The 26,345-nt window shown below is 39.3% G+C and overlaps 4 protein-coding genes across 10 annotated transcripts in view; 3 read left to right on the top strand and 1 right to left on the bottom strand.

Annotated features, from left to right (window-relative positions):
• The window catches only part of NF1 (neurofibromin 1), a 165,520-nt gene that overhangs the window by 35,653 nt on the left and 103,522 nt on the right, over positions 1-26,345 (bottom strand). For all 6 annotated transcript variants that reach the window (XM_039507432.1, XM_039507435.1, XM_039507434.1 and 3 more), the window contains 4 exons: positions 4,978-5,410; positions 4,376-4,716; positions 1,564-1,766; positions 257-450 (listed from right to left, as the gene is read on the bottom strand). In XM_039507432.1, the coding sequence (XP_039363366.1) occupies positions 257-450; positions 1,564-1,766; positions 4,376-4,716; positions 4,978-5,410 (1,171 nt within the window). The remainder of the gene's footprint in view (positions 1-256; positions 451-1,563; positions 1,767-4,375; positions 4,717-4,977; positions 5,411-26,345) is intronic.
• On the top strand, positions 6,714-12,303 carry EVI2A (ecotropic viral integration site 2A). Of its 2 annotated transcripts, XM_039507443.1 has the most exons (3): positions 6,714-6,881; positions 7,853-8,001; positions 10,445-12,303. In XM_039507443.1, the coding sequence occupies exon 3, from the start codon at positions 10,458-10,460 to the stop codon at positions 11,235-11,237; it is 780 nt and encodes a 259-aa protein (XP_039363377.1). In that variant the 5' UTR covers positions 6,714-6,881; positions 7,853-8,001; positions 10,445-10,457; the 3' UTR covers positions 11,238-12,303. The 2 variants fall into 2 exon arrangements, with proteins under 2 accessions (XP_039363377.1, XP_039363376.1); XM_039507442.1 differs by lacking the exon at positions 7,853-8,001 and having other exon boundaries at positions 6,716-6,881.
• On the top strand, positions 15,339-18,201 carry EVI2B (ecotropic viral integration site 2B). The gene is made up of 2 exons (XM_039507441.1): positions 15,339-15,469; positions 16,909-18,201. Exon 2 carries the CDS (start codon positions 17,181-17,183, stop codon positions 18,123-18,125), a length of 945 nt encoding a protein of 314 aa, XP_039363375.1. The 5' UTR covers positions 15,339-15,469; positions 16,909-17,180; the 3' UTR covers positions 18,126-18,201.
• Positions 21,232-24,071, top strand: OMG (oligodendrocyte myelin glycoprotein). The gene is made up of 2 exons (XM_039507439.1): positions 21,232-21,716; positions 22,475-24,071. Exon 2 carries the CDS (start codon positions 22,481-22,483, stop codon positions 23,798-23,800), a length of 1,320 nt encoding a protein of 439 aa, XP_039363373.1. The 5' UTR covers positions 21,232-21,716; positions 22,475-22,480; the 3' UTR covers positions 23,801-24,071.

Genomic DNA, 26,345 nt, shown 5'->3' with positions numbered 1-26,345 from the left:
GACTTACATCAGAGGGAGCAACACTGTAGTGAAGGCATCTTACGCTGACCTAACTCTGCAGTGTAGACCAGACCAGAGCGTCACAACTAAATACAAGGTGGAAGAGATTGTCAAGGACCATTCAAGGCAAGTGGTCCATTGACACCCAGGCAATCATAGGAGAAAAAGGAAAGGGGGGGTGGGGTTAGTGGATTATAACCTATAATCTCATTTACATTTTGCTGTTAAAGGCATAATGCATTTATGCAGTCAGTACCTGTCCAAGACTCCCCCATATCTTTGCTTGAATGGAAGGATACATCTGTTTCTCATTTATTGTCATCGTTATAAGCTTATCAAGAATAGCTGTGACTCGTTGGCGTTTAGCATCATCATTGTGCTTACAGAATCGGACCAGATTCGACAACCAGGGAGTCATATATTCCAGGCAAAGGTGTTTCAGTTCAATACCTGAAATAAAAAATTAATGTTATTGTAACAGAAGGCCATTAATGGTCTCTTCTCTTTGTATGTGCAGAATTATTTGCAAGCACTTTTCTTTACGATTTTATTGTCCAAAAACAAAGTCATGGTACCTGGACCAAAAAAAATGGTCAAAGATCAGGAGTAGGATTATTGTGTAAAAAGCAAAGCTTTAAAAAGAAACATACTGTTCTAGTGAAATCCAAGCCATACATCTTTAGGAAGCTGGAAAGAAGAATGACATCTTAATTCATGCTGAAGAGATCTAAGAGAAAGCGGCTCAAAGCTCGTAAACACTAATATTTAGAATTTACATAGTACTTTTCCTCTGCAATGTGCTTTCAAAACGTTAATCTTCAACACCCTCATGAAGTAGATATAATCACCATTTTACACGAGGAAAGAAAGGCAGCTGTGTTCCAAGACTCAATCAAGGTTAGAGAGAGAGTCAGACCCTGGATTAGAATTCAAATTCTGTGTGTCTCCTTTAAATTAGCAACAAATGTGTGTACATATCTTTTGGGCATATATTTTCTAGACTTCGGGGTTTATCACCAACATGGAACTCAGATTGTGATTTGTGTCCATTTCTGGTGAATTTGTGACACTAAAGTAAGCCTCACCAAAGTAATTATTGTACACAACTTTCAGCAGTGATGCGGAAGAGCTAATATACAGTAAGATGTTACCTAACAAGCATTATCATTGTAAACCACTGAAACCACTTGTACAATTTATCTTACATTAATGTCAAAAAGTCTAAGCAATGTTTTAGACATTGATTCTATAAAAAAAGAGGGCACTGTTCCATGAATGAGATAATCTTGTCTTTACATTGTTCTCCATACTAGCAGATTCCAGTCTGTATCTTGACACTGCTTGGCTCCAGAGCACTTCACCACCTGCTGATTAGGTCACAGATATAATGGCTAAACTTGAAAAGCACCTGCAGATGCTTTAGGCTGCATTTCCAATTGAAGCCTTCTGTGCTAATGGACTAGCTCAATAACATGAGAACATTCATTAACTCTATAACAGAACTGAAAAGCTGGAACTGTTTCAAACTCATTGTTAGCATTAGAGAAAATGAATGCTACTTACTAGATTTGCTAAATCCAGAAATACACTCTTCCAAAAACTCTAAGGTAAGGTGTGGCTCATTAGCTGCCAGAGTCTTACTAATTGACACAATAAAAAGGGTGTTGTTGGCAGGGATACACAGACCTGAAGTCTCCAGTAACTGGCCCTCAATCTTTAAATTAAAGGTACAGGTTAAGGCACACAGAAGATTATAGGCAGCAGACCTGCAACAAAACATAAGTGATGCAATTTAAATTTTTTCCTATGCATATGTACACAATAAATAATTCCATTAAAAACAGTACAAGAGTGGTAGTCATGTCTCTTAAAATTCAGTCTAGTGTTGCCATGCCAACAGGGGCAGCAGGTTTGTATAATTTTTGGTGGTGCCCAGAACAGGTCCAAGTCCTCCTCCCACCCCCCCGCCCCCACACCTGCCTTGTAAGCCGATACGTATCTTTTAAAATAATGTAAAAATGGACTGGAAACAGTAGGCGTTTAACAGTTTCCCTATATTGCACAATGTGGGGTGGCGGGCTGATGGCTCTGGCTGGGGGTGAGGGGTCTGGGGTGGGCTCAGGACTAGGGCAGAGGATTGGGGTGTGGGGGGGATGAGGGCTCTGGCTGGGGGTGCGGGCTCTGGGGTAGGGTGGAGCTGAGGGGTCTGGGTTGAGGGGTGGGGCCAGGGATAAGGGGTTTGGGGTGAGGGGTTCACGGTACAGGAGGGGGGTCAGGGCTGGGGCAGAGGATTGGGTGTGGGGGATGAGGGCTCTGGCTGGGGGTGTGGGCTCTGGGGTGGGGTGGGGATGAGTTTGAGGTGCAGGCAGGCTGCCCTGGGGCTGGGCCCAGAGAGGACTCCACAGTCCCCAGTCCTCTCTCCCCCTCCACCCCCAGCAGCACCCTCACTGCACGCGCTCCTAGGGGCCGGGCCCCCTCCCAGGTCCAGGAGGCCCCCTCAGCTCTCCTGTGGTGGGTGCCAGGGGGGGCTGCCATTATGTGTGTGCCTCCTCCCCTCCTTCCTCTGCAAGTGGCAGCTCTGCTGCTGCCTCACCCTGCCACCAGCGTCACTCCCTTTTGTAGTTGGCAGCGGCCAGCGAGGGAGCGCAGTGCCGAGCCGCAGGGCAGCCGCCTGCTGTCCAGGGCACAGGCAGGGATGCTTTGGAGGAGGTGTGCGGGGCGGCAGGTAGAGCCTGGGGAGAGACCTGGCCCTGAACATTGGTGGAGCTGGGCCCTCATGCCCTGAATTTGCTGGAGCATGGGCATCACAGGCCCATATAACTTGCTGCTCCTACATGCCAAGGGAATCAGAAGTTTAGGTCCTGAACTTAATTTCTTCCTTCCAGGGACTGCCAGCACCACAGAAAGCTCCTTCTCTCAATAAACCCTCTCTGACAAATGGGAAGAGCATCACTGAAGGGCTCCATGTCTAGTTACTCTTGGATGGAACAGATTAGAATGATATGGAGGGGGGAGGGAGAAAGGAAGAGAAGAGGGCTGCCAAAGGGCTACCAAGCAAAAACCTGACCAATGGTTTTTCAGACCCATATAAAATCAACATGTACATTTGAATTGAGGTATTTTTGAGATTGTGACTACAACTAGTTCATCCTTGGAAAATCTCTCCTTAAATATTGCACATGTAACATTAAAGTGCTTATATCTTACACAGGTACATTTTACGCAGTAATGGCAAGAAGACAACTCTAGAATTCTCCTATGCATTAAAGTGAATGCAGGAAATATTCTCACCTTCTTCCCACACAGAGAACAACAGAGCCTATAAAAATTAAATGGCACGTATATGTATATAGACACAGTATAATATAGGTACATAAACATATACAGAGCTGCTAGAAACTGGAATTCCCATTATAAATTCTGAAATATCAAAAAATTCTTTCCAAAACTGAAAAACTGAAATTTTTGAATTTCCCACAGAACAGGAATTCCAAATTCACAGACCTTTTTGAAATGTTTGAGGGCCCTCCAAAAATCCTGCACTCCAGGAGCCTGGGGATTCCAAGCAGCTGAGAGACTGAAAGCCCCGCTTCTGAGATAGTCCACCTGGCAGGCTGGAGTCAGGGACCCTGGATTTGAGGCAGCTTTTCTGGTGGGCTGCCAGAGATCTAGGTCTTCTAGGCTCCCTGTCAGCCGTATTGCAGAGATGCTGGGAAGCTTGGAGGCCAGGCCTTGTGGGCTGCTGAGCACCCAGGAAGCTCCCAGATTCACAGCGCCTTGTCAGCCTGCCAGGTGACTAACCTGGCAACAAACCAGGTAGGCTTGTGACAGAAACCTGCCTGGCAAGCAGGGTTCCATAGGAAACCTACCTGGTTTCTGTCAGAACTGGGATGTTTCCATAGAACGTTTTGATTTAGATTAACCTGCCTCTTCCATTGGAAGAATGTTCAGTTGGAAAATTTCCAGCCAGCTCTAATATGTCTCCTCTTATTGTTTATTCTGCTTTCTAGCTGCGAAACAGCCACTGGTACCCCAAGACTGAATTCTAGTTTATGTTTTTAAAAACAAAGCCAGGAGAAAGATGTGAAGAGATTTAGGATTAGCTAAGTAAAGTAAAGCAAAGGTTTTTCAGAATAAGAGTTAAGACTTCCAAAACTTTTACAGTTAACCTAGCACAAATTATTTACACTTCATTTTTCCACCATGGAGTAGTAGATCTTTCTTTGGGAAATATCAATGTTACTCCTAGATAAATGTCAAGGTTGTGGAGCTTTGGTAAAAGAATTATGTTTGCTGTAAAACACTTACTAATGGGGAAACCTTAGAAATAAATTAGCACAAATTTTGGTCAAGATAAGGGTTAAGAGATCTCTACCGTAAACTAGGGTCTGAGCTTCCCAGGTTAAGCAATGCTATATTCAGTAGTGTTCCAGGGACATCCTTAGGGCGGATTTTAGTATGCTGTGGGATGGAGTCTGGTTGTGACAGCTCCCATCGAGTCCGTATGTGAATGATGGACTGCACGATGGCTTCGCACTCCTGATGCATGAAGGTGAGTGGTGTGCCTTGGTTGGCAATGGTTAAGGTGAACTGGTTCTCATCAACTAGACATATCTCCTCAATCTCAGAGGCATAGTAAATGTCATTTAGAAACACTGTCTGTCCCAGGACTCTTGTTCGATCTGCTGATGTTACCTGCACAGCGGTAGACCCAACCTTAGAAAGGAAAGAAAAGTATCATTTAGTAGCTGTAGCTAAGAATATGAAGAATGAACAAGATCTGTTATCACCACTTTTTAAAGAGGAGGATGAGTAGCTGAAATCTAAATGGTGAACAAGTGATATATTTACCAGTGTGATGCATGAACTATATTGGTGATTTCTCCCTAAGACTTAATGACAGTAAAATAGCATGCAGATCTATAATGCCAAATTATACATAGCAATTCGATAGGAAGGGTATTAAATGAGACTTACTTTAATAGAAACTTTGGTGTCTTTGTGGGCGAGTTTGAGAGCATTGTGGAATACTTTCAAGTCTTCTTCCAAAGCCAAGGTAGCAGCTGGAAGTTTCTGCTGGTCATGTTCAATGTGTTCTGCCAATTTCCCGGGAGAGTCTATGAAAATAAGTCTTTTGCTGCCTTTCAGGCCTGTCAGAAGCCTCTCGTGGTATTTGGTGTATTCTCTTACCCAAGAGTTGCAGTTGTAAATATAAACTGCTGAGACATTTTCATAAGCGAAGCCTGGAAACACTACAAACCACTTGGAAAGGAAGTCTGTTTTAAAGCGATTGCTGGGCCCGGCGTGAGTGAGGTCCACTACAATCTCATATGGCTTAGCATAGTATGGCTTCAAAGTTAGAAGAACATGGTATATCAATAAATCACCGTTGATCTGACCTGTTTTGAACCTAAGAAAAACAAGAAAAAACATTTCACATGTTGTTCCATGATTTCTCTTGGTTAAGGTAAGAAAAAAAAAAAAGATTTAGCTTGCATGTAATCCTATACCAACTCCAGATATTCCAAAACAATTGTACTGGATCTGCAGAGACCATGTAGGCAATAGGCAAATAGCATCCATTACCATTAAGCTTTAGCTCATCCATCGTATTGGAATCAGTTTTAGTATGAGAGAATTAGAAGGCTGACACTGAGGTTATCCTCTTTCTATCTGAATGAGTTCCATGGCTAATGTATAGCCATGCAGCCCCAGAAAGAGACAGAGAGGACCTCTATTTAACATTTCAATTGAAGAAAACATATGCTGCAGAGCAATGGCACATCAACTGCATCAAAATTGGTTTACACATAAATAATGCAGCTTAGATTCTCTCTCTACAAAGTAAAGGGCAACATTATCTCAGCAAGGATTCCTCATCAAATGCCAATGTATTCACTTTTCCGCACTTGCAAATTACACCCATGTTGAAACATAAAAAAGGTAATTTATAATAGTGACGCTGCCCTAATTAAGCATCTTCAGGCACTTCCATTACAAACCCTCTTTTGAAGGGTTTGTAACTCTCACACTGCATTTGCTGTAAGTTGAAACTTGGCATCCGACTGCCTAATTGGATGTAAGAGTGGCCAAATGACTAGTATAAATGTGCTTGTTAGATTTTCTGAAAACAACTAAATCTTTCAGCTAATTTAAGGCAGTTTCTGATTTGTTTAGTTTTTAAGTAAAGCTGCTCTGCATCTTGAGAAGGACAGTCACCTTCCAAAATTAATCGAGAAGATTTTTAACATGGCAGATATAATTTTACTAGGTATCATTAACCCAAATCGTAGTCAAACTCCACAGTAGCTTGTGGAAATCTGTGACACTTCTATCTGCCTACAGCATCTCTGTGCTACCATCACCTGGACTCTTCTAGCAAAGCTGGAGAGTCTGTAAAGACAGAATTCACACAAATACATGCAATAGAAATAAAAGTTAAACAACACTGATTGCACTGGAGACACCATTTTAATATAACACATAGGGAAAATAATCTGGTATAAAGATAAACATATATATGGTGCAGCAAGTAGAAAGTCTCTGCCCTAAAAACAGATTTTTTTTTCTATTGCACTTCCTGTCATTCTGAGAGCTAATTTGGGCAAGGTAGTGCTTTCTTCCCCCCTCTAACATGTCACGGGTAGAGCTGCAGTGGAAAGGAAATGTGTCATCTCTGTGGTTTAGTTTTCTGAGTGAGGAAATACAACTACATATTTTAGTTAGATTCACTTTTTTTTTTTTTTTAAATCATCATCTTCTAGTCCATTTGTTTTATATTGCTGGTCGGTTGCATCCCAAGAAATAGATCAAGAAACTGCGTTATTAAGTAACAGAATAATCCGAAATTCAACTCTGATTTTGACCACACTTCTGGCAAGGTAGGTCTATATTTGCTTTCTTACACTTTGCTTCTGAGTTTGTTAGAATTTGTAGAAAGTTGTAATGCAAAAAATGTTTTTACAAAACATCACACAATTCACTACAATGCCCATGTCTGACAACTGCGATCAAGAAGTGAAATACTCTCTTTTCCCAACCAGCCTACTTAGCTTGAATACAGGAAACTTACTAAAAATACAGATGTTATACTATGTTAAAGGGTGTTTATATTTCAGAGTCTGAAGCAAGCATTAAGAGTGTCAGTCACTAGTTAGTCCCGTTGTGCCTATGTACTGTTGATCTTACTATATACTGACAGAAGATCCTATCTATACCTAAGCACAAAGGGGTAAATTAAAGAGAAAGATAACCTTTAATTATCAATTCCTTTGCTTTTGTTACTTTACATAAAACCATTAACATTTTGTCAAAAACGTTTGTTTATTTTTAACAGTACATCTGGTCTGGAACACTACAATTAACAGTGGGCTCATTGTACTGTCACTGGAAGTGTGCAGAAGCGCTGTTGCAATTGTATAATGGAAACATTAGGTGTCTGAGATGCTTCCATTTATCAAATGGAACTGTACAGGGCAGACCCATCTCAAATGGCTAAAAATACCTAAAAAAGGGTAGGCCATTCAACTAGGGAATAAGTTACATGTTTTACTTCAGCTTTCTCCTTCTATTTTTTGCCACGTTACAAGGCATCTTCTATAAACAATCTGAACCATTTTGAGATAAAAATCTTACCCCGCCTGTAGCTTATATGACAAGCTAGTTTTCTGCTCAGTTTGAAAAGGAGGAAGTCCTTACCTCAGAACTAAGTCTAATTTTAACTTAAATATGAACTGCAGAGAGAAAAACATTTGTGCCCTTTCCTACTTCTTTATGATGTATGAAGCCAGACTCGAACTGAATCTGTTTTTTATGTTTTTTTTTTGTTTTTTTTTGTTGTTGTTTTTTACAGAAGACATACCAGGAATATTAAGTCCTCACTTTCCCCACTTTCTGGAGGACCCTGGCATGTCTAAAAGACATCACTATTCAGCTTCTGCAAAGATGCCAAAATCCTTTAGCAAGTTTACTTTTCTATATGTTTGTCATTCAATGCATTAGGTACTATCGTAGTTTTGACTATGATTGAAAGTAAATAGATCTTTTCTAAGATGCTTTGAGTGGAAGAAAAGGTATTTTGTTCAGCAGAATAATCTTTAAAGCAGTAGTTTCAATACTTAGCACATTGGTAAGAACAGCCATGATATTTAGGCATTCTAATTTTAACAGAACATACTATATAATACTTGAATAAAACTATACAATTTGCTAATATTCACAAGTAAAACAGGAAAACTAGGTAATAAGGATGATCAGCCTCTAATTTCAGATATCTTTCTCAAGTATGCAATCTGCAGGAAATTACATCACTGACACAATCAACAGTGTATTAGAGGGTTGCAAATGCTGCAATCCAAAAAAGATCACATTCATTTTCATACTTTTATTATTTTTGTATGTTGGTAGAATTTAAGTATTCCAATCAAGACTGGGTGGGTCCCATTTTGCTAGGGACTGTAGAACAACATATTGGAAAGTCCCTGCCCGCCTCTAACAATTTATAATATAAGGCCTTCAATCTTGCAAAGAGCTCTATACAAGTTCAGAAGCCAGCTGGAAATCAGTTTCATGAAGAACAAGAACCTAGGCTACAACTGATAGACAAAAAAACCCCAAAACCTACAAATTGGGAAGAAGGGAAAGACAATACCCGAGCACACTAAGCATTAGGCATGGCGCATCACCTGCCTACTTTGTTAGTATTAATTTTTTAAGTTACAGTCTTTATAGCAGGTATACTTGGAGGTTAGCATTCTGTCTTCTTGCCGAATTCTATGGCTGAAGATGATGCACAAATTCGAATATTGTGCAATTGTAAAATGGAAACATGCTGTTGGTAATAACATGATCTCACATATATTTCAGTGAAAACATTTTTCGCATTTTGGTGAAGCTATTACTACTTATATCTTGTGTAAGAAATTCCAGATCATTTTTCCTTATTCATCCGATTTCAATCCCCAAAAGAAATAGACTATACTGAAAATACTTTGTTTTGCACGACTACAGAAGTTTCTTTTATCTATGTAACTGATATTAAAGCAACTTGGACATGGTCAAGTTGGGCTTTTGCACTGTCTGCGTTACAAACTCAATCCCCTTCCGGCAGCATGGCCGCCCGCAGTGCTTGGATCAAATTTGCCAATTGTAATTAAGAATTAAAATAAATGTAGCTTATTCAAGCTAATGAACGCTTCCTGCGCTGCTAACATCCATGCAATTAGATTATGGAAAAAGGGGACAACTCTTCTTTAAGAAGCCCATAGAAACATCAGTAAAGCAATAGAAATATTGTAAAATCAAAAAAAGAGACACCAGTTTGCTGGAAATTTACTAAAACGGTGCTTGGCAGCTGCATTCAGTCTTTAATGGATTAATATGAGCAGATACAGTAACTTACTGGTGTCATCTTTAAGATTGTGTAAAATTTATATATATTTTTTGTTTTTAAACATGGCCACATTTCTCTCCCCCCCCCTTTAAAATTACTTCATTACTCATTCAGGAGAGTAGGAGGTGGGAACAGGAATTTTATAAATATTCCTTAGAGGTTCTCAAACTGTGGTCCATGCACTGCTGGTGGTCCACGAGCTCCATTCAGGTGGTCCCCGGATAGTTCCTTCTAAGGTGCACCCCTGGGTGGCCGCACACAAAAGAATGACGGGCCACCCACCTAATTAGTGGAGCCATGTAGGCATGGCTCCACTAATTAGGTGCCTGGACCCTGGAAAAGACATACATGTAAGGTGGAGTGGTGGCCTTGGGTAAGTGGGAGGGGGTAGTGGAGTGAGAAGAGGGTGTGTGTGTGGGGGGAAATCTGGGATGTGCAGGGCTGCAGTGGCCAAAGAGGTGACTTTCCTCAGCTCCAGGGCTGCAACTGCTGGGGAGAGACCTCCCTCCTTCCCAGCCTCAGCTCTGTGGCTGCTGTGGTGGAGGATAGAGTAAGAGACCCTCACTTCCTTCCCAGCCCCAGCTTGGGGGCTGCCGCAGCAGGGGGTGGGGTGGGGAAGGACATATATCCATTGCATTAGAAAGGTTACACCACTGATATTAATATATGAGTTGTGTGCTTTATTTGTAGAGCAAAAAACTTTAATTATGGTTTTTTTTATATAGTGCTTTTATCAAAAAGTGCTTTACAATAGTTAGCTAACGGTACAAACAACATCTGGAAATGCTTCCCCCCCCTTAAGTCTAACACTGCAGAAATCTGTTCAATAATACTGAAGACCAAACACAAGAACACCTACTCTTTTGGAATTTAAGTAGCTACACTCTTCACAACATGCCCAAAATACATGAAGTCAAGTTACTGCAGAGAGAGAGTTGTCTAAATACAGATATAGCATCTGCCTAACATTTCAACAGAGCTCCAATTCAAACCTTTAACATCAATACAGGAATACGTTTACTAAGCTAATACAGTATTTTTATATTTTTACAGGTAACTACCTGATATGAACATGACAGTGACGAGGCGCTGTAACTCACATTTTGCTTTCATTATTGCGACCATCTTTTCATTGTGCTTGCAAATCAGAGCAAACTACATTGACCATCCTTGGGCTACAAATGAGAGCTATTTGAGTACCGTTACCCAAAACATAAGTGAAAACCAGAGTACGACTGAAGCCAGTACAAATCTTATTACGCAAGACGCAGATTACAATGACACTTCAGTGACTACTTTTGAAATACAGACAGCCACCTTTCAGTCATCAACATTTGGTCAGGAACCTTCAACATCTTCCCCTGGCTTTAATCTTACTTCTGCAGTTCAAGTCCCTTTGACCACCACCAAGCCCCACATTACAACAAAAACTGAAAATTGTGAAGAAAAGAATAAATCTCTGATACTAATTTGTTTCATTATAATAGCAGTGCTTGTTCTTGCTTGCACATTTCTATTTTTGTCAACTGTGGTAATGGCAAATAAGATATCGTATCTCAAAAGATCTAAACAAGGCAAGCGCATGCCCAGGAGTAATGGCGATTTTCTGGTTACCAGCAGTTTATGGCCAACTGGATCAGATACATGGCAGAAGAAGTCTAAAGAGCTAACAGGAACTGACTTGATGATGCAAGACCTGATATCAGAGACAGCTATCACAGTTCAAAAGAAAAATGCAGTTGAAACAACTGAGAAACTCACTAGCGGAAGAGCTAATCATCAGAAAAAAGAAGAAGAATCAAAACCATGCGACAGCATCATAACCAATTTTATAGTTGAGATTTAAGTAATGCTCAGATTCCTAACAGACACAACATTGCAGCCTTGAAGTAACATTATAGTGCCACAGGAGAACCAGGTTCACATCCTGGATTTGGTTTTCCACTGCATAACAATGGGAACTCTATGCAGTAGCGCACAGCTCCATAGGAAGGAGCACCCCAACTTGTGCGCACCCCAACTTGTTCAGTCATTTGCAACAGTATCCTGCACTGTTTTAAAGGCAGACCTATCCATTACTGCTTTGAAAGAAATTGGTGGGCAATGGAGCTGAGTGGGGATAAAGCAACAAACATTTAGGATATTAGGGCTGCAAAAGGAACCCCACAAAGGTCATAGGGAGGGATTCCAATAGCCTAGTAGGTACAGAATCTGCAAAGTACTATTTATGGGTGTACGATTGCTTTTTTATTTTAAATGAAGCTCATTTCTCTCTGATGTAATGAGTGACCCACAAACCAGTAGGTTGGAAGACCACTCTGATATTGCAAACAGAATTCTCAAGAACTCCTAAGCAGTTTTGTACATCAGAGGTTCTCAAATTGTGGTCTGTTGGCCACTGAAAGCATGCTGAGAGTTGGCTGATCACATAGTGCTATCTCCTCCTCGTTGCCATCTGCTACATTATATTAAGAAACAGTTATAACTAGCTAACATGCAGGAAACTGCTGTAGTTGTTAGAGAGGTGTTGCATGACGACAAATGGGAGGAGAGGGCCATGAATGGGGAAGTGTTCCCTCAGACTAACTCTATACTAAGATGTGCTCTGGATTGTGAAGAAGTTTGAGCACCCATATAGTACATGTTGTGTGAGTTAACCTCTAAAAAACTAGTATTTTCAGTTACTTGTGCTGGCATTTGTTTGGTTGCAACTAACTTTAAAGCAAATATACTGTACAGCCAAGATACGATTTCTGGTCTTGTTCTTGGCCATAACACAAGCCTACCTTGCTTTTGAACTAATTTAAAGTCAACTGTATTTGCTGAGCTTTAAGTTTGTGCAAAAATATATAAAATTTGTTTTATATGTAACAGGGTTGGAGTAAAACTCTCACTTGGTAACACCAATAAAAACGTACAATAGATTTTGAAACAATCTGACTCCTTCATAATTATAGTATATAATAGATTGGAGTTTCTATTGTAATGAAAACTTCTAGAATATTAATTCTCCAAAATGTTTACTAAGGGAAAAATTACAATGCCTCACTGGAGAGTGAAAAATAAATGCACTTAAGTAGTTTTTTTTGTTGTGGATTTGCTCGTTTATAAGAATGAAGATGCAATTTTACTACTTTAATACAATGAAACCTGCACTAAGGCCCACCTACCAAGAACTACTCTAACATAAGACCATTACTACAAAGTGTCCCTAAAGATTTCTTTGAGAACCACTTCAACTTTTAGCTCCTCTAAGCTGGTCTTTTGAATGGATGTTTGTAACAGGTTTCACTATACTAAATATTCACTACCCTGAGGAAACTGGAGAGGCTTCTTGTTTGTGCACATTATTTCTATACCTAAGCACAGATGAACTGTTTCACAGATATGTCACTTAATTCTTGGGATCTTGAAAAACCAAACTAGCAAATTTCAACATTTTCCTTGTTGTTCTGCATATTAAGCTACAACAGTCTACAATTGTGTTAGCAGGGCACTTCGGCTTGTAAAATGTAAGTCAGTCACTGGGCACAATAATGCAACATTTGTATATATCAAATTACTCATCATTTCACTAATCATAATTGCATACAGATAGGTGATAAAACATTTAAGTCACACCTCTTCGAAATATGTGCTCCCAACTGATTAATATTTGTATTGCCACAAAGGGAAGAGATATTGCTAAGGAAAAATTTCCTCCTTCCAGACATATGGATGGACATATAGCAATTAAACATCTGTACTGGGATGGGACGTAGAGGCCTCACCCAGGTTACTAAGCCCTTGTGCTAAGCACTGTAGAAACACAGCAAATAATTGTCCCTACCCCAGACAGCTTGGAATCAAAATACCTGTAATATTAGGTCGGACACACTCTAAAGTAGTTAGAGAAACCAAGAGGATTTCCTGAGTGGCACAGCGATTCATGTACATTAGTAGATCACGTACAGGTAAGTTATATTTCTCCTACGTGTTTAAAACGAAAATATGAAGTCTTGCAAAAATCATTCATGAGACCAATATTAAAAGATGACTTAGAAGAGCTACCTAAAAAAGTTATTTTCAACAAGGACAAATTCTCCAGTTCTGAAAATCAACTTCTATGCAGGCTTGACCTTTAGTCCAAGAAGCAGCATGTTAACTTGATCTGTTGAACTGGTCTGGCAAGTGTTAAAAAAACCCACACACTGAGGGTAGCTCCTGAAAACTAATGGTTTGGCCTTTCCAAACTCCCCACACATTTCCTATCTATAATGTATATATTTTGACACAAGAAAGAGTTGATTTTTAAACCTCAGGAAAATAAGGACATGTAACCTATTTTATGCACCAAATTGATCCTCCTTCACTGAAAGTCAACTTATTCCATCAAGGAACCCAACTTGGAATGAATATATATAAACCCTATTACATATACTAATATTTCTACCTGCTGCCTCTGTTCAGCCAGAAGTGAGGGTCAGGGGTGCAAGTCTACAACAGCAGACACTTTTATGCACTGGAATTGGCTGCTGCTCTTCTGGCTAGGACAGTGGAAGGAATAGACTGTGGGGCTTCCCTTGATTTCAGGGAATTGAATGATTTCACTGCTATTTGTTCCCTGGATCCCTTGGGGAGCAAATATCACCTTAGTGTGTTGCCTTATCCCCTCTGCTTCCCCAGACCCGCAGCACGTAACTTTCTGTAGGAGTTGAGCAGCAGCAGCAACTCCCACTATCCAACTCCCACTGAAGTCAGGGGAATCTTTCCATTGGCTTTTAAGGAGATCGGAGAGCTATAATGTTGTCCTGATCCAGACAGCAAAGATGTGGTCCCAGTCCCCTCTACCAGCAGAAAACGTGAAGAGAAAAGCCACCAAAACTGTTCAGCTCCAGTTATAGCAGAACACTGTTTACTATGAGTGTCTCATTTAAAAAGTGATTTTACCATATGCCAGTTCTTTCATATGCATGTAAATGTCATATACTGCACATTACTTTTTCAAAAAGTTCCTTGAGTTAGTAATATCTAAATTGATATGAAACAAATATTTAAGGAGTTCCCGCCCTGCTCTGCACAGAATATATAAAATGCACATACAATCTAAACTTATTTATATGATTTGACTATTGTACACTCAAATACAGCACTCCTCTGTACATTTGCTCCTAATGCCCTCTATTTCTGAGAGGTACTCCAACCTCTGTTAATCTACAAGGATATAGTAGCTACTATCTGCATTTTTTTGCAGGATTCAAGCACCTGCCATTGATCAAAAGGAGCCCTGCGGATTTCACAGAGCACAACGCCTCCCAATTGCAGTCACACAGTGTGGCCTATTTGGAACAGTATAATTGACTGTCAGCATTGGAAGGGACTTCAGGAGGTCATCTAGTCCAACCCCCTGCTCAAAGCAGGACCAATCCCCAGACAGATTTTTGCCCCAGATCCCTAAGTGGCCCCCTCAAGGACTGAACTCACAACCCTGGGTTTAGCAGGCCAATGCCCATAAGAAAGTTTTTAATGTGTTTTTAGCTGCCTTTTAATGCAATTTAGGAAACGAAAATATGGAAGGGAACCAGCACCATGTGATCAGCCAGCTCTCCACATACCACCATTTGAGAACTTCTGATCTAAATCATCTTTATTTGAGCCTCTTTGAACAGTAATAATTGTTGCACTTCACCAGAAAAGCACAGAAAGTACAAATAAGATTGTGTTAGCCTCAATCCACTTCTAGTTAATGTATAAAATTACCATTCCTCATGTTTTCTCTACAGACACAGGCATATAAACATTAATACTACTGAGCATTATTATTTACACTTTTTTTAAAAAACAACAACATATTCCAAATTTGGTCAAGTATGCAACTTTTGAACATTAATTCTTAGTCATCTCCCTAATCTTGACACTTCCGGCAGCAAGTGTTGATAAACTTCCTCTTTCTATGCAAAAAACTTTCCATGTGAGAACAGCGGACCCTTTTAGAGCTCTTTAATGTGCAACACCCATTCTGACTGCTTTAGTTTTGTAACAGCAAAATGTTAACTTAGTATGTGAAGCCTTTTTAATACAAGAGACATTATTGTACAGGTAAGGAACAGTTTTTATATGCTAAGATTTAACTGCTTTGGCTACCTAGTTGTTGATGTGACATTAAACAACTTGTATTTTGCAACCTGATGGTGTAGAATATTTTGTAATTAATTTATGACTCGTGTACGGTATTCTGTTTTAGAAAATGGTTTTCCTCAATGTGTTATTGTTCTGAAGATATCTCCATGCTGTTAAAATACTGCTATTAGAACCAATAATTCTCAAAACCAAGTTCAAAGTCTAATCAATAGTTAATTTTAGATTACCTGGAATTTCCCCTGTGAATTTTTATGTTAACAGCTGTGAAATTTTTTAATCGGTATCTTACTGAGCTCTGATGAAGTCCACATGTAGAGAAGGAGACCAGAGTAAGCACGAATGAGTGAAATAGTTTTACCTGTTGCACGTCTAAACATTAATTCAGAATTCTGACATGTTCTCAGAAGTTTTAACTTACTGCCCGGATGTGTTTATACTCTGGTAAACACTAACATGTACATGAAAACCATCTGTGTTTTTATTAATTTTATGCATACTGAACTGAGTTCTCAACATTACTTGACCAATAAATGTTCTCTTCGTGCAATTTAAATATGGAAGGTACATCAAAAGAAGCAGGACGAATTAGGCATACTGAATATGTGCTTTATTAATATCATCATTTAGACTGATGCTCTGATGTTTGAACTTTAAACGGTAATAGCAAAAAAACTCCACTCCATTACTGCAAGTGAATTTACATTAACATTTTACCTCTCACTCCAAAAACCATTATGTATTCAGGAGTCCATTTATAACAATGATCTACTGTTGAAATTCTAGTTCCATGCCAGTAACTGTAGCAGAAAATCATCATTTTAAACAGATATGCTCCAAGTATTAATTTATAAAGAGAACTGAGAATCCAAGATAAAGGTTAAAAGTACTGAAAAGAAAGTACATTACATTTAGGGATGTTCTTGTAACTAACAAATGTTAAACAATGCAAAATCACTGTTGTAAACAGGAAATTAAGTGCAAATTAAGCTGCTCATTACAAGTGAGGATCTGAACTTTTCAAGGAAGTCTGACAATCCATACAGATCACTATTTCGACCTTTTTTACAGTCTTCTCTCCTAGTCTTTTTTTGGCAACTTGGAAAGAACATTGTGGCTGTTCTCTTTTTAAACAAAACCACACAAGAGGAAATTTAGGATCAATGATGTCAGAAGTCTCCCTGCTCCTCAAGTCAGTCACAAACCTGACATTTATTTCAATAGAAGCAGACATGGTGTTTTAAAAGAATAGTAGTTCTGCCATTTACATAGCTTTACATCAGTCTTACTGTTGGTAGTCAAAAGCAAATTACTGAAGATAAACAAGAATTATAAAACAGAAATCTATATTATAACTCTGAAGTTTAAGCTAACTGTATTTTATTCTCTTTTTACTGCAGAAGATAACATAATACACTGCATGTGATCAGCAGAAGGGAAATGAACACCAACCATATAATCCTAATTTTCTTCTATGGACAATTGTGGAGATAACTTTCTACAGAGATAAAGAGGCCTCCAACAAACCTATTGTCAACTATTTTTCTGACACAATCAAGGAGAACATCTGTCAGTCTTGGAAAAAAATAAAGGAAATACAGCTCCCAGGTTCCTGTACTAATCAAATGAACTTGCCATCTTACACAAAATTGAAGAGCCATCAGGAGCTATCATGACACCTCAGACCACAACAGAAGAAAGGGAATCCACTGATGGGAGCTGGATAGCTGCACTGTTAATTGGCATAATTTTGTCTGGTATGATGTTAGTTATTATTATAATTCTGCTGTGGAAATGCTCAAAAAAGCCAGCTCGAGTTGATCCAAACTGGGCAGGTCGCTCTCCATTTGCAGATGGAGACACACCTGATATCTTTGTGGAGAATACTAAAGAAATGGAGCTGGTCACAAAACGTACCTCAGTTCTCTCTATCTTGCCATGGAAATTTAATAAGAACACTCCCCTGGATGATTCTAAAAGCTCTGAATTAAAAGAAAGGCCTGAGAAGCCACCCAGTTGCATCACAAAGGAGAAGAGCAACCAATCTACCCCTACACTAAAGAGAGGCTCTAGCCCATTAGCCGCCAACATTTCAGTTTCCTCTTCAAATATTAACATTGGGCCCCCACCTCCTGTTTCAGATGGACTGTGTAATGTATGCGACCCTCCACTCAACCCAATCCTTCCGCCACCTGAGTCACTTGAGCTGCCACCTCCACCTGACGAAGTCCAGGAGAATCACTGTCCCGAAATCAGCAAATCCCTTGAATTTCAATCAGAAGCAGAGCGCCAGTTTCCCCCTCCTCCTGACTTAACCAATCAAGATACACTAAAGGGAGGCTCTGGCCCATTAGCTGCCAATGTTTCGGTTTCCTCTTCAAATATTAACATTGGGCCCCCACCTCCTGTTTCAGATGAACTGAGTCATGTATGTAACCCTCCACTCAACCCAATCCTTCCCCCACCTGAGTCACGTGATCTCCCACCTCCACCTGACTGGCTTAACGAAGGCCCGGAGAATCACTGTCCCGAAATCAGCAAATCCCTTGAATTTCAATCAGAAGCACAGAGCCACTTTCCCCCCCCTCCTGACTTAACCCATCAAGATGTAAATTAACCATTGCTGCCACCAGCAGCATGGCCAGACCCTGGATAAATTGAAGGAGCCTGCTTTGCAACCTACTTCACATCCTTCTTAAGTGTTTTGAAGCAAATGATTACGTGAGAAGTGGAGATAGACAAGAACTACATGAAGTTACAGCTTTTATTAAACATCAGCTTTTTACAAATGGGAACTGCCTACTGATCTGTTTGAAACTAATCACTTCGATACAGGGTATGGACGGTAGCTAAAAGAAAAAAAACGGGACTATGTACATAAATGGTGGTCTAGTATTTACAGATTTTAAAAGCTACAGAAACAAAAATTTCATATATACAATTTTCAAAATGCAATGAGTCCAGCTTTGTAGAAAGACAGCTTCTAACTTTTATGTTTGCTTTTCCGGGCTGTATAACTTGAATTGACAGTCACTTTAGCAGCACACTTCACATTTAATTTTAATAAAATGTTTGAATACAAAGGCGTCTCGGTGACTTGTACTGAAATTAAAATTCACTAAATTTTCACTTGATTAAACACAAAACCACTGATTAGAAGCAAAACTCCAATGCCTTGACACACTTACAAACTTATGTTTTCCCTATAAATTTAGGTTTATTTACTGTATACTACTTGGCACTTTTATAGCACATAAATGAAGTATCTCAAAGCATTTCAACAACTAGCCCTCATAACATCCATCCAACAGGGAGAGGAACCAATGATTTGAAAACTGAACTTATTTCCAATAGGTGTTTAGTTGCCAGCATCTCTTCAGTCTTTTTTAAAATATCAGGGTTTTTTGCAGCCCTGAGGTCCATTACAAAGATTGCCATCTGTAAGAGAATTAACCCTGGAAAAATTATTTACAGTAAAAACACTGAGACCCCATCAATGCTAATTGTGGATCCATCACACTGGACTAATTCAAAAGGAGTCTAGTCGTCTTCTCTCTCTCACCCACTTGAAAGAAAAATTACTAGTGTACGGACGCTAATTTTTTGCTAGAAAGTAAGAAATGTTAATTTTGATTAGCAATTGTGTTCACAAAGAGGAAGTAGCTTTATATTCGTAGCTTAGCAGAGCAGAGCGCGAGGTGATTGTAGGTTTCCTAAAAAATGCTCAGCCAATGCTAAATACTTATCAATGGGGCATGAGCCTATTGCAGCGTTTATGCTTATTAAGAAATTTTATAAATGTTAGTTCAGAGAAAATTGATTTAACTCTATTCAACGCTTAAAGATCAAGACGTACAAAGAAGGTCTATTCAGAGGAGTACAAAGGCCCGGTACTGTGGTTATATGTTAACATGTGTAACAGGAAGATAAAGTGCATCTGGAGTAATTATGAGCAACATGCAATGTTGTTCAAAAAGAGGGGAAGAAGAGAATGAGGAAGTCTATTACTGGCACACAGAAATAAACAAAGAATTAGACTTCAGATGGATTTTAAACTGAGAGTAACAAACGTCACTGAGCATAAGTTCTCAAAGGAATAGGATAAAAGTGTAATATTATTAAAGAGAACCAAATCCTACGATTTTAGCTGGAGTCAAATGGGGTTTTACATGTAAAGATTGCAGAATTAGGCCCAGAGTTTGCAAAACAACTTCGTGAAAAGCTCTGAGCTTAATATACATTTTTTAGTTGTAACATGCAAGTCTTAATGAAAAGGACATAATTTACCTTCACAAGAGTTAAATTAATACAACATGCCATGAGCCTCAGAGTTAACTTTCATGTACTGTATGTTTGGACAAAGAATATTGATTGACGAATACATTTACAATGCCACAACCTTCAATTGAAATAACGGTTTCGGCAAAGATGAACCTTTGTGGAATTTTATAGTGGATCTTGCTCAAGAGAATTCTTCTGTGTGCTATATAGCAAAACCGTATGTGGCAGAATATAAAACTTATTTATATGTAAGCAGATCAGGAGAATACATTTGCAATCATTTTAAAGATCAAAGAATTTGAACCAAGAAACTGAAATCCTAATAGGACTTAGCATGAAAAGTCCATATTTAAGATTAATCAAAAAGACTCAAAATATAAGCAGCCTGTATTACGAATCCAGATTTTCCATGAAGTGGATTCTTTGAAGATTTTAGGAAGAAATTATACAACATTTAAATAAAAGCTGCTTTAGTTTGAAAAAAATACATTAGTCAAAGAAGGGAGTCCGTTCTTTAAAAAGTAGCTCTACTCTGAAAAGGGGGTTCCTGTAAAATATGGTGCCTTGGGATTCCAAGTTTATTGTCCCATAATAACTTAAATATGTAATTCACTCAGCTTAAAAGTAAAGATGTTTTTCTAACTGCCAGCTCTGAAAACTCAAGCTGAAATTCAATTCAACTGTATTCTGTCTCATGGATCAACATTGGCAATAAAGCTTCTGCTGGCCAAATTCCACATTAAGTTTCACTTGAGCAGCCCTTTTAACAGTAATGGGGTAGCAGAACATGACCCTCTATTTGGATCTTAATTAACTATTTTGATGAGGATATATGATCCAGAATAGAATTTAGCACACTGAATATTTAGTTTCATAGGGATAAGCTGCCAGATGCTGAAACCAGCTGTCCATAACATTTTGGCAAAGAAGGAAACAGTTTATAATTCTAAGATTGTAAGCTCTTTGGAGCAGGGCGTGTGCATCTGTATGTGCTGCACAGAGCATATTGTTAGCACATAATACAAAAATAGATAAACGACCGCAAAGCATTTTTTAAAAATTGTCATTGACAATTAAAACATTCAGTTTTATATCTACATTTTGTTCACTGACAGAGGAAAAGCTAAGATAAAAATAGCTACATAAGATGCCAGAAACATTGTGTCAGAAGGAAAAGTTTTATAAAAATTAAGGATTTTAAATGCATGTATTATATAATCAAATTCAAAACAAATGGCATAAAGCTGTACATTGATTGTTATGTTGATTGTTTGAGGGAAATTTAAATAAAGTCTCACTGAGGATATTTGTAAAAATGCCAAACAGTACTATACTGTACATGATAGAATACACTGACAATCTCATTTTAGCAGTTGAAAATTAAATTTTATATATGCTTCCAACTTGGGCAGTATAGTTCAAGAAGGCTGAAGCAGAGGAAGCAAGAGTTAATTTGTAAAGACATTATTACAAAAGTGTAGATTAAAACGAAGGTACCAAGAACACAGCAGATATGAACAGCAGTTGTAAATAGGCTTTTAGGGGGAAATCAGCAATTAAGCAAAACTGAGCTATAGAAATTCTACTGGCTGTTTTGTGTAGTCAAACTAACAGGTTTTATTTTGATGGAGCCACATCTTGAAAAAGATGCATGTAGAGAAGTTTAGTAACTCAATTAAAAACCTGTCTATTTTGTTGAGCACGCACCCCTTGCAATAAATTTGAGTCAGCACCTACAACGGCTCTGCAGTCCTCCGATGTAGTGCTGATCAGGTGGTTGCAGAGCCCCTGCTAACGGCAATATGATGCAGCTGGAGAGGAAAGCACAATCCACAGAGAGGAACTGTAGCTACTCTCCAGAACAAGGCGACCTTTAAGCATAAATCTTTCAGAGAAATGATGCACTGATACTGCAGAAGGGACTGTGGTAAGTGTGGGGTTTTTTGGTTTGTTTTTGATTGCAAAAACCTACTGCAAAATTAAAGATAGAGAAATTAGACTGAAAATATTGGTCTAACAATTGCATGCACCAGAAATTTGCTGCAGTGACAGTTAGATTTCATTCCAACATTAATTCAGGTTTCAAATATACATGTTGGCTAGCTTTAGAGAATGGGAGTAAAGTTATATAAAGGAAGAACATTACTAATGTCTGTTTTGGAATAGAGATGTGGAATCCAGATTTCAGGTTTCAAATGAGTTTGTAACAAATTATCTAGAGGAACTTCAACAAATCTTATTAAGACAAATACAGTGTGCATGTGTGTGTGGGATTGCTACATTACTGCAGAGATTTTTAAGGCAGATCCATTTGACAGCCATTTTTTCATCCATCTGTGTAAAAGAGCACATTATTCCTAAAATAATATAGGCTTGAAATCACTAAAAAACAAAGCAGACATTGTATAACATTTGGAATAGACTTGCATTTTAGAAAGAAAGCCCTAATTGAGCTCAAGGGGGAAAGGGAGATGAAAAAATGAGTTTCACTCTGCCAGACACATGCCTGTAAATGGAGGGATGTTTTGTAAACAATTATAAAAAGGACTATACCACAAAGGATATTTTTAGATTTTTTTTTATCCAATTTCTCCAGCAAGCCATCAGTGCAAAGATGACCCTTACAAATGTATTAAGTATATTATCTATATTATAATGGTGTCACTTTGGTATATTTAATTTCAGGCAACAATGGAATACCAGATACTGAAAACACGTCCTTGTCTACTGGTCCTGATTTTTATTCCCACTGTTCTGTGCATTTGTCCTTCTAAGTGTACGTGCTCAGGAAACAACAGAAATGTGGACTGTTCTGGCAGAAACTTGACTACACTGCCACATGAACTTCAAGACAACATTACATATTTAAATTTGTCTTTTAACCACTTTGTTGATCTTGATCATCAGCTGACCCGGTTCACCAATTTGAGGACCCTCGATATTTCAAATAATTGGCTCAAGAACATTCCTGCTCATCTGCCCAAGTCTCTATGGGAAATATGCGCCACGGGTAACAATATTAAAGTTCTTCAGAAACTTGATACAGCTTACCAGTGGAATCTTAAAGTGCTTGACGTTTCCAGGAACATGGTAGAAAGAGCGGTACTTATCAACAATACATTGAGCAGTCTCAAGTTTCTCAATCTCAGTAGCAACAAACTTTGGACAGTTCCAACCAATATGCCCTACAACATAGAGACGGTGGATCTATCAAACAACTTTTTAACACAAATACTTCCAGGAACCCTGGTGAGGCTGCTACACCTTACAAACATTTATCTGCACAACAACAAGTTCACATATATTCCTGACAAAGCTTTTGACCGGCTCTTTCAACTACAAGTCATAACACTTTATAACAACCCATGGTCATGCAACGATAAGCAAAATATCCCTTACTTGCTCAAGTGGGTGAAGGAAACAGCAGCCATTGTGATAGGGTCTCCATGCCCCAATCAAACTGTGTCTTGGACTAATGCCACACCACTTTTGTCTGCTCCCACAGTTACAGACACTAACCTCACAGGTAAAGGAACAAAGGCAGCAGACACGAATGGCTCTCCAATGGCAACTGACCCAATCCAAGTGACAAAAATACGTGAACAATTTCGAGCAAATGAAGTTACATTAAGTGCTACCTTAAGCCAAACTGTATTATTTACAAGCACAGATAGACCATTACTCCTCTATCCAGAAGTTTCGACTACTCGGAAAATTAGTTCGCATGAAGCAGCAGCCACACACACTATCTACATTAAAAATTCAACTGATGTGAACTCAAGCATGATGAGTTCAACGGGATCATCCACTACTCCCATGACCCTAAGTATTACCAGCAGAATGCTAACAAACTACTCTAAAATGCCTCCACAAAGCACAACCGTTACCTTAAGGAAAGAGGAGTCCACCACAAATATTTTTAACACTCACGCGCCCTCCAAAGCAAGCATTTGCGGGATGTATTCATTCTATGTTGTAATGCTTAACGCAGTGGCAATTCTGATTGGCTAAGGGCTTGCATTTTCTTCTGAAAATTAACACATTTACTCCAGTGAGAACTAGTTGGAGCAAAACCATCCAAGTCTAAGAGTGAATCAAATACAAGAAATTCAGTTTTGAAATTGACTTTGCTCTAAAGAAAGTAACCATTCTAACAGAAAAAAGTGCACAATTAATGTCTTGATACTAAGCTGCTACTTATTTTAATGTCGTACTGAGTAAAACTAACCTATTAAATGCTTTGTTTTTATTAAACGTGCTTATTTTGTATTTACATTTTTAATTTTCCTTGCACAAAAATAAAACATCGGAATTTTATGTACTGGTTTTATGTATGTTTTGTCATTAAACATCCAGAAAAAATAAAAGGCCTGTAACACATCTGCTTTTTCTTGCTTGATTTGCCAATCAGTGATTCTTGTAATACAGCTGTGCTGGTCCTCCAAGTTAAAATGAAATGCAAGAGAGGGTGAGGGGGAATAAAGTAAACTAAAGCTGTTTCACTAAGCAAAAGTTATTATTTGTGGAAATATGGTTGGCATGTATGTCTGTTTACTTCATAAATATGAACGATATTTTAATATGAATGAAGAGCCACAGTTTTAAATGCAGGAATTAAAAATAAAATTATTTTGGTAAAAAAAAAATTGTAGATATACCTATCTCCTAGAACTGGAAGGGACCCTAAAAGGTCATTGAGTCCAGCCCCCTGCCTTCACTAGCAGGACCAAGTACTGATTTTTGCCCCAGATCCCTAAGTGGCCCCCTCAAGGATTGAACTCACAACCCTGGGTTTAGCAGGCCAATGGTCAAACCACTGAGCTATCCCTCCCCCCCAGTATCTACTGGATTGGGGGGAAAAACCAAGGACGGCAGCATGGTCTAGTTTTTCAGAAGGAGAAATGAGTGTCGAAGGAATGGTTTCTCTTCCTGGCTCTCCCACTGACAGACCTTGGGCAAGTCACTTCACATCTCTGTGCCTTCAATTCCCCAGACTGTAAAAAGGGGATAATACAGACCTACTATGACATTCTTGGATAACAAGCACAATAAATAAAAAAGTGACTGCTAAATGTAATTGGTTTACAATTTATTTCAAGCACATCTCTAGCAAACTAAAGCCACTTACTCCATTATACTTAAAGGAAAATCATTACATGAGGGGGTCATGATGTACCTTCATACTCATTTTGATCTGCAAAATGGACTGCAAGCAAATTTACCTATGCAAGATTACACCGCATATGTCAATTATAGTAAATATCTGATGATCAACTAATTAAATAGTAGAATGTACTTATTTGTCATTGAGACAAACCCTTGTGTTTTGAGAGCCATCAAGGCCAAGAAAGAACGAAATTTAAGAGGAACTGTCTAATCAATTTTGTCTTATGTGCCCACTTCCTTGTCTCAAGGGAATGAGCTCATAATTTAGCATGAGTATTATATTCTGCACACTACTGAGCAGTTATACTTACATGCATGGTTCCACGTACTCTGCTGCAGAGTAGAACTAAATTGTGCAGCAAAGGTACTTGCTATATGCTACTGAAGGTCTGCAGCAACGCGAAATACAGAGAAAAACTATTGGAAAAAGAGTTTTACTGAATTTATAACTAAGGCTATGATTTTTTCATGGCGGTTGCGGAAGTCACGGAATCCATGACTTCCGGCAACCTCTGTGAATCCAGTCCCAGAGCCTAGGAGCAGCAGTGTCCCCACGCCAGCTGCAGAGAGCCCATGCCACCAAGTGGGGTACCCCACAGCACCCGGCTGCCAGGGGCAGTGCCCCCTCCCACAGAGCTCTGAGCCGCCACAGAAGGGGTGGGGAGGGGCAGAGTTCTGAGTGGCCCCATAGCTGCCCAGCCTCTGCAGGCAATGTGGGTACCCTGCAGCTGAGCTCCCCACTGTGTCATGGATATTAGTAAAAGTCAGGGACAGATGATGAGCTTCCATGAATTTTTCTTTATTGCCTCCGACCTGTCTGTGACTTTTACTAAAAATATCTATGACAAAATCTTAGCTTTATTTATCACTATCACTCACTTAATATTTCAATATTACAAGCCTTTGTTAATGTTTGCCCACACATTTCAGGCAGTTGCTTAATTTCCAGCATGCCACAGGATCCAGCATGAGGGTGCAGCAAAAGCCAGGGGACCCCACTAGAATGCAAGTTCAGCCTGCTATTGTCGCATTTGGCTGCTAGGTGAGGGATACAGAACATTTACAACCCTCCTTTTAGCTACCTGGGAAGTGGAAGGAGGCAATGGAGAGGAGCACTGTGGGAATGAAGTTGGAAATGAAAGCCAGGCACTAGGGGATAGGGCGAAGCTGGGAGGGGCTTTCAGAAGTGCCGCAGGAAGCATATTCCAGTTCCTTGAATTGAAGATACAGTGGAAGCCACGGGTCTGCAGTGCCTTTGTCAGAGAGGCTGGTCGGGGGAACTCCACATCAAGATTGCACACTGAAAACAGAACTGCCTCTGTCTCCCTTGTAGAAGAGGAAGAGGCTGGCAGGAAGCGGAGTTCTATCTGCTGTGAGTGCACGTGCTCCA

This window comes from Mauremys reevesii, linkage group 20 (genome assembly GCF_016161935.1).
Source record: "Mauremys reevesii isolate NIE-2019 linkage group 20, ASM1616193v1, whole genome shotgun sequence".
Taxonomy (NCBI): Eukaryota; Metazoa; Chordata; order Testudines; family Geoemydidae; genus Mauremys; species Mauremys reevesii.
Note: the sequence above shows the minus strand (reverse complement) of the source record. Positions and strands in the feature narration are given on the sequence as shown.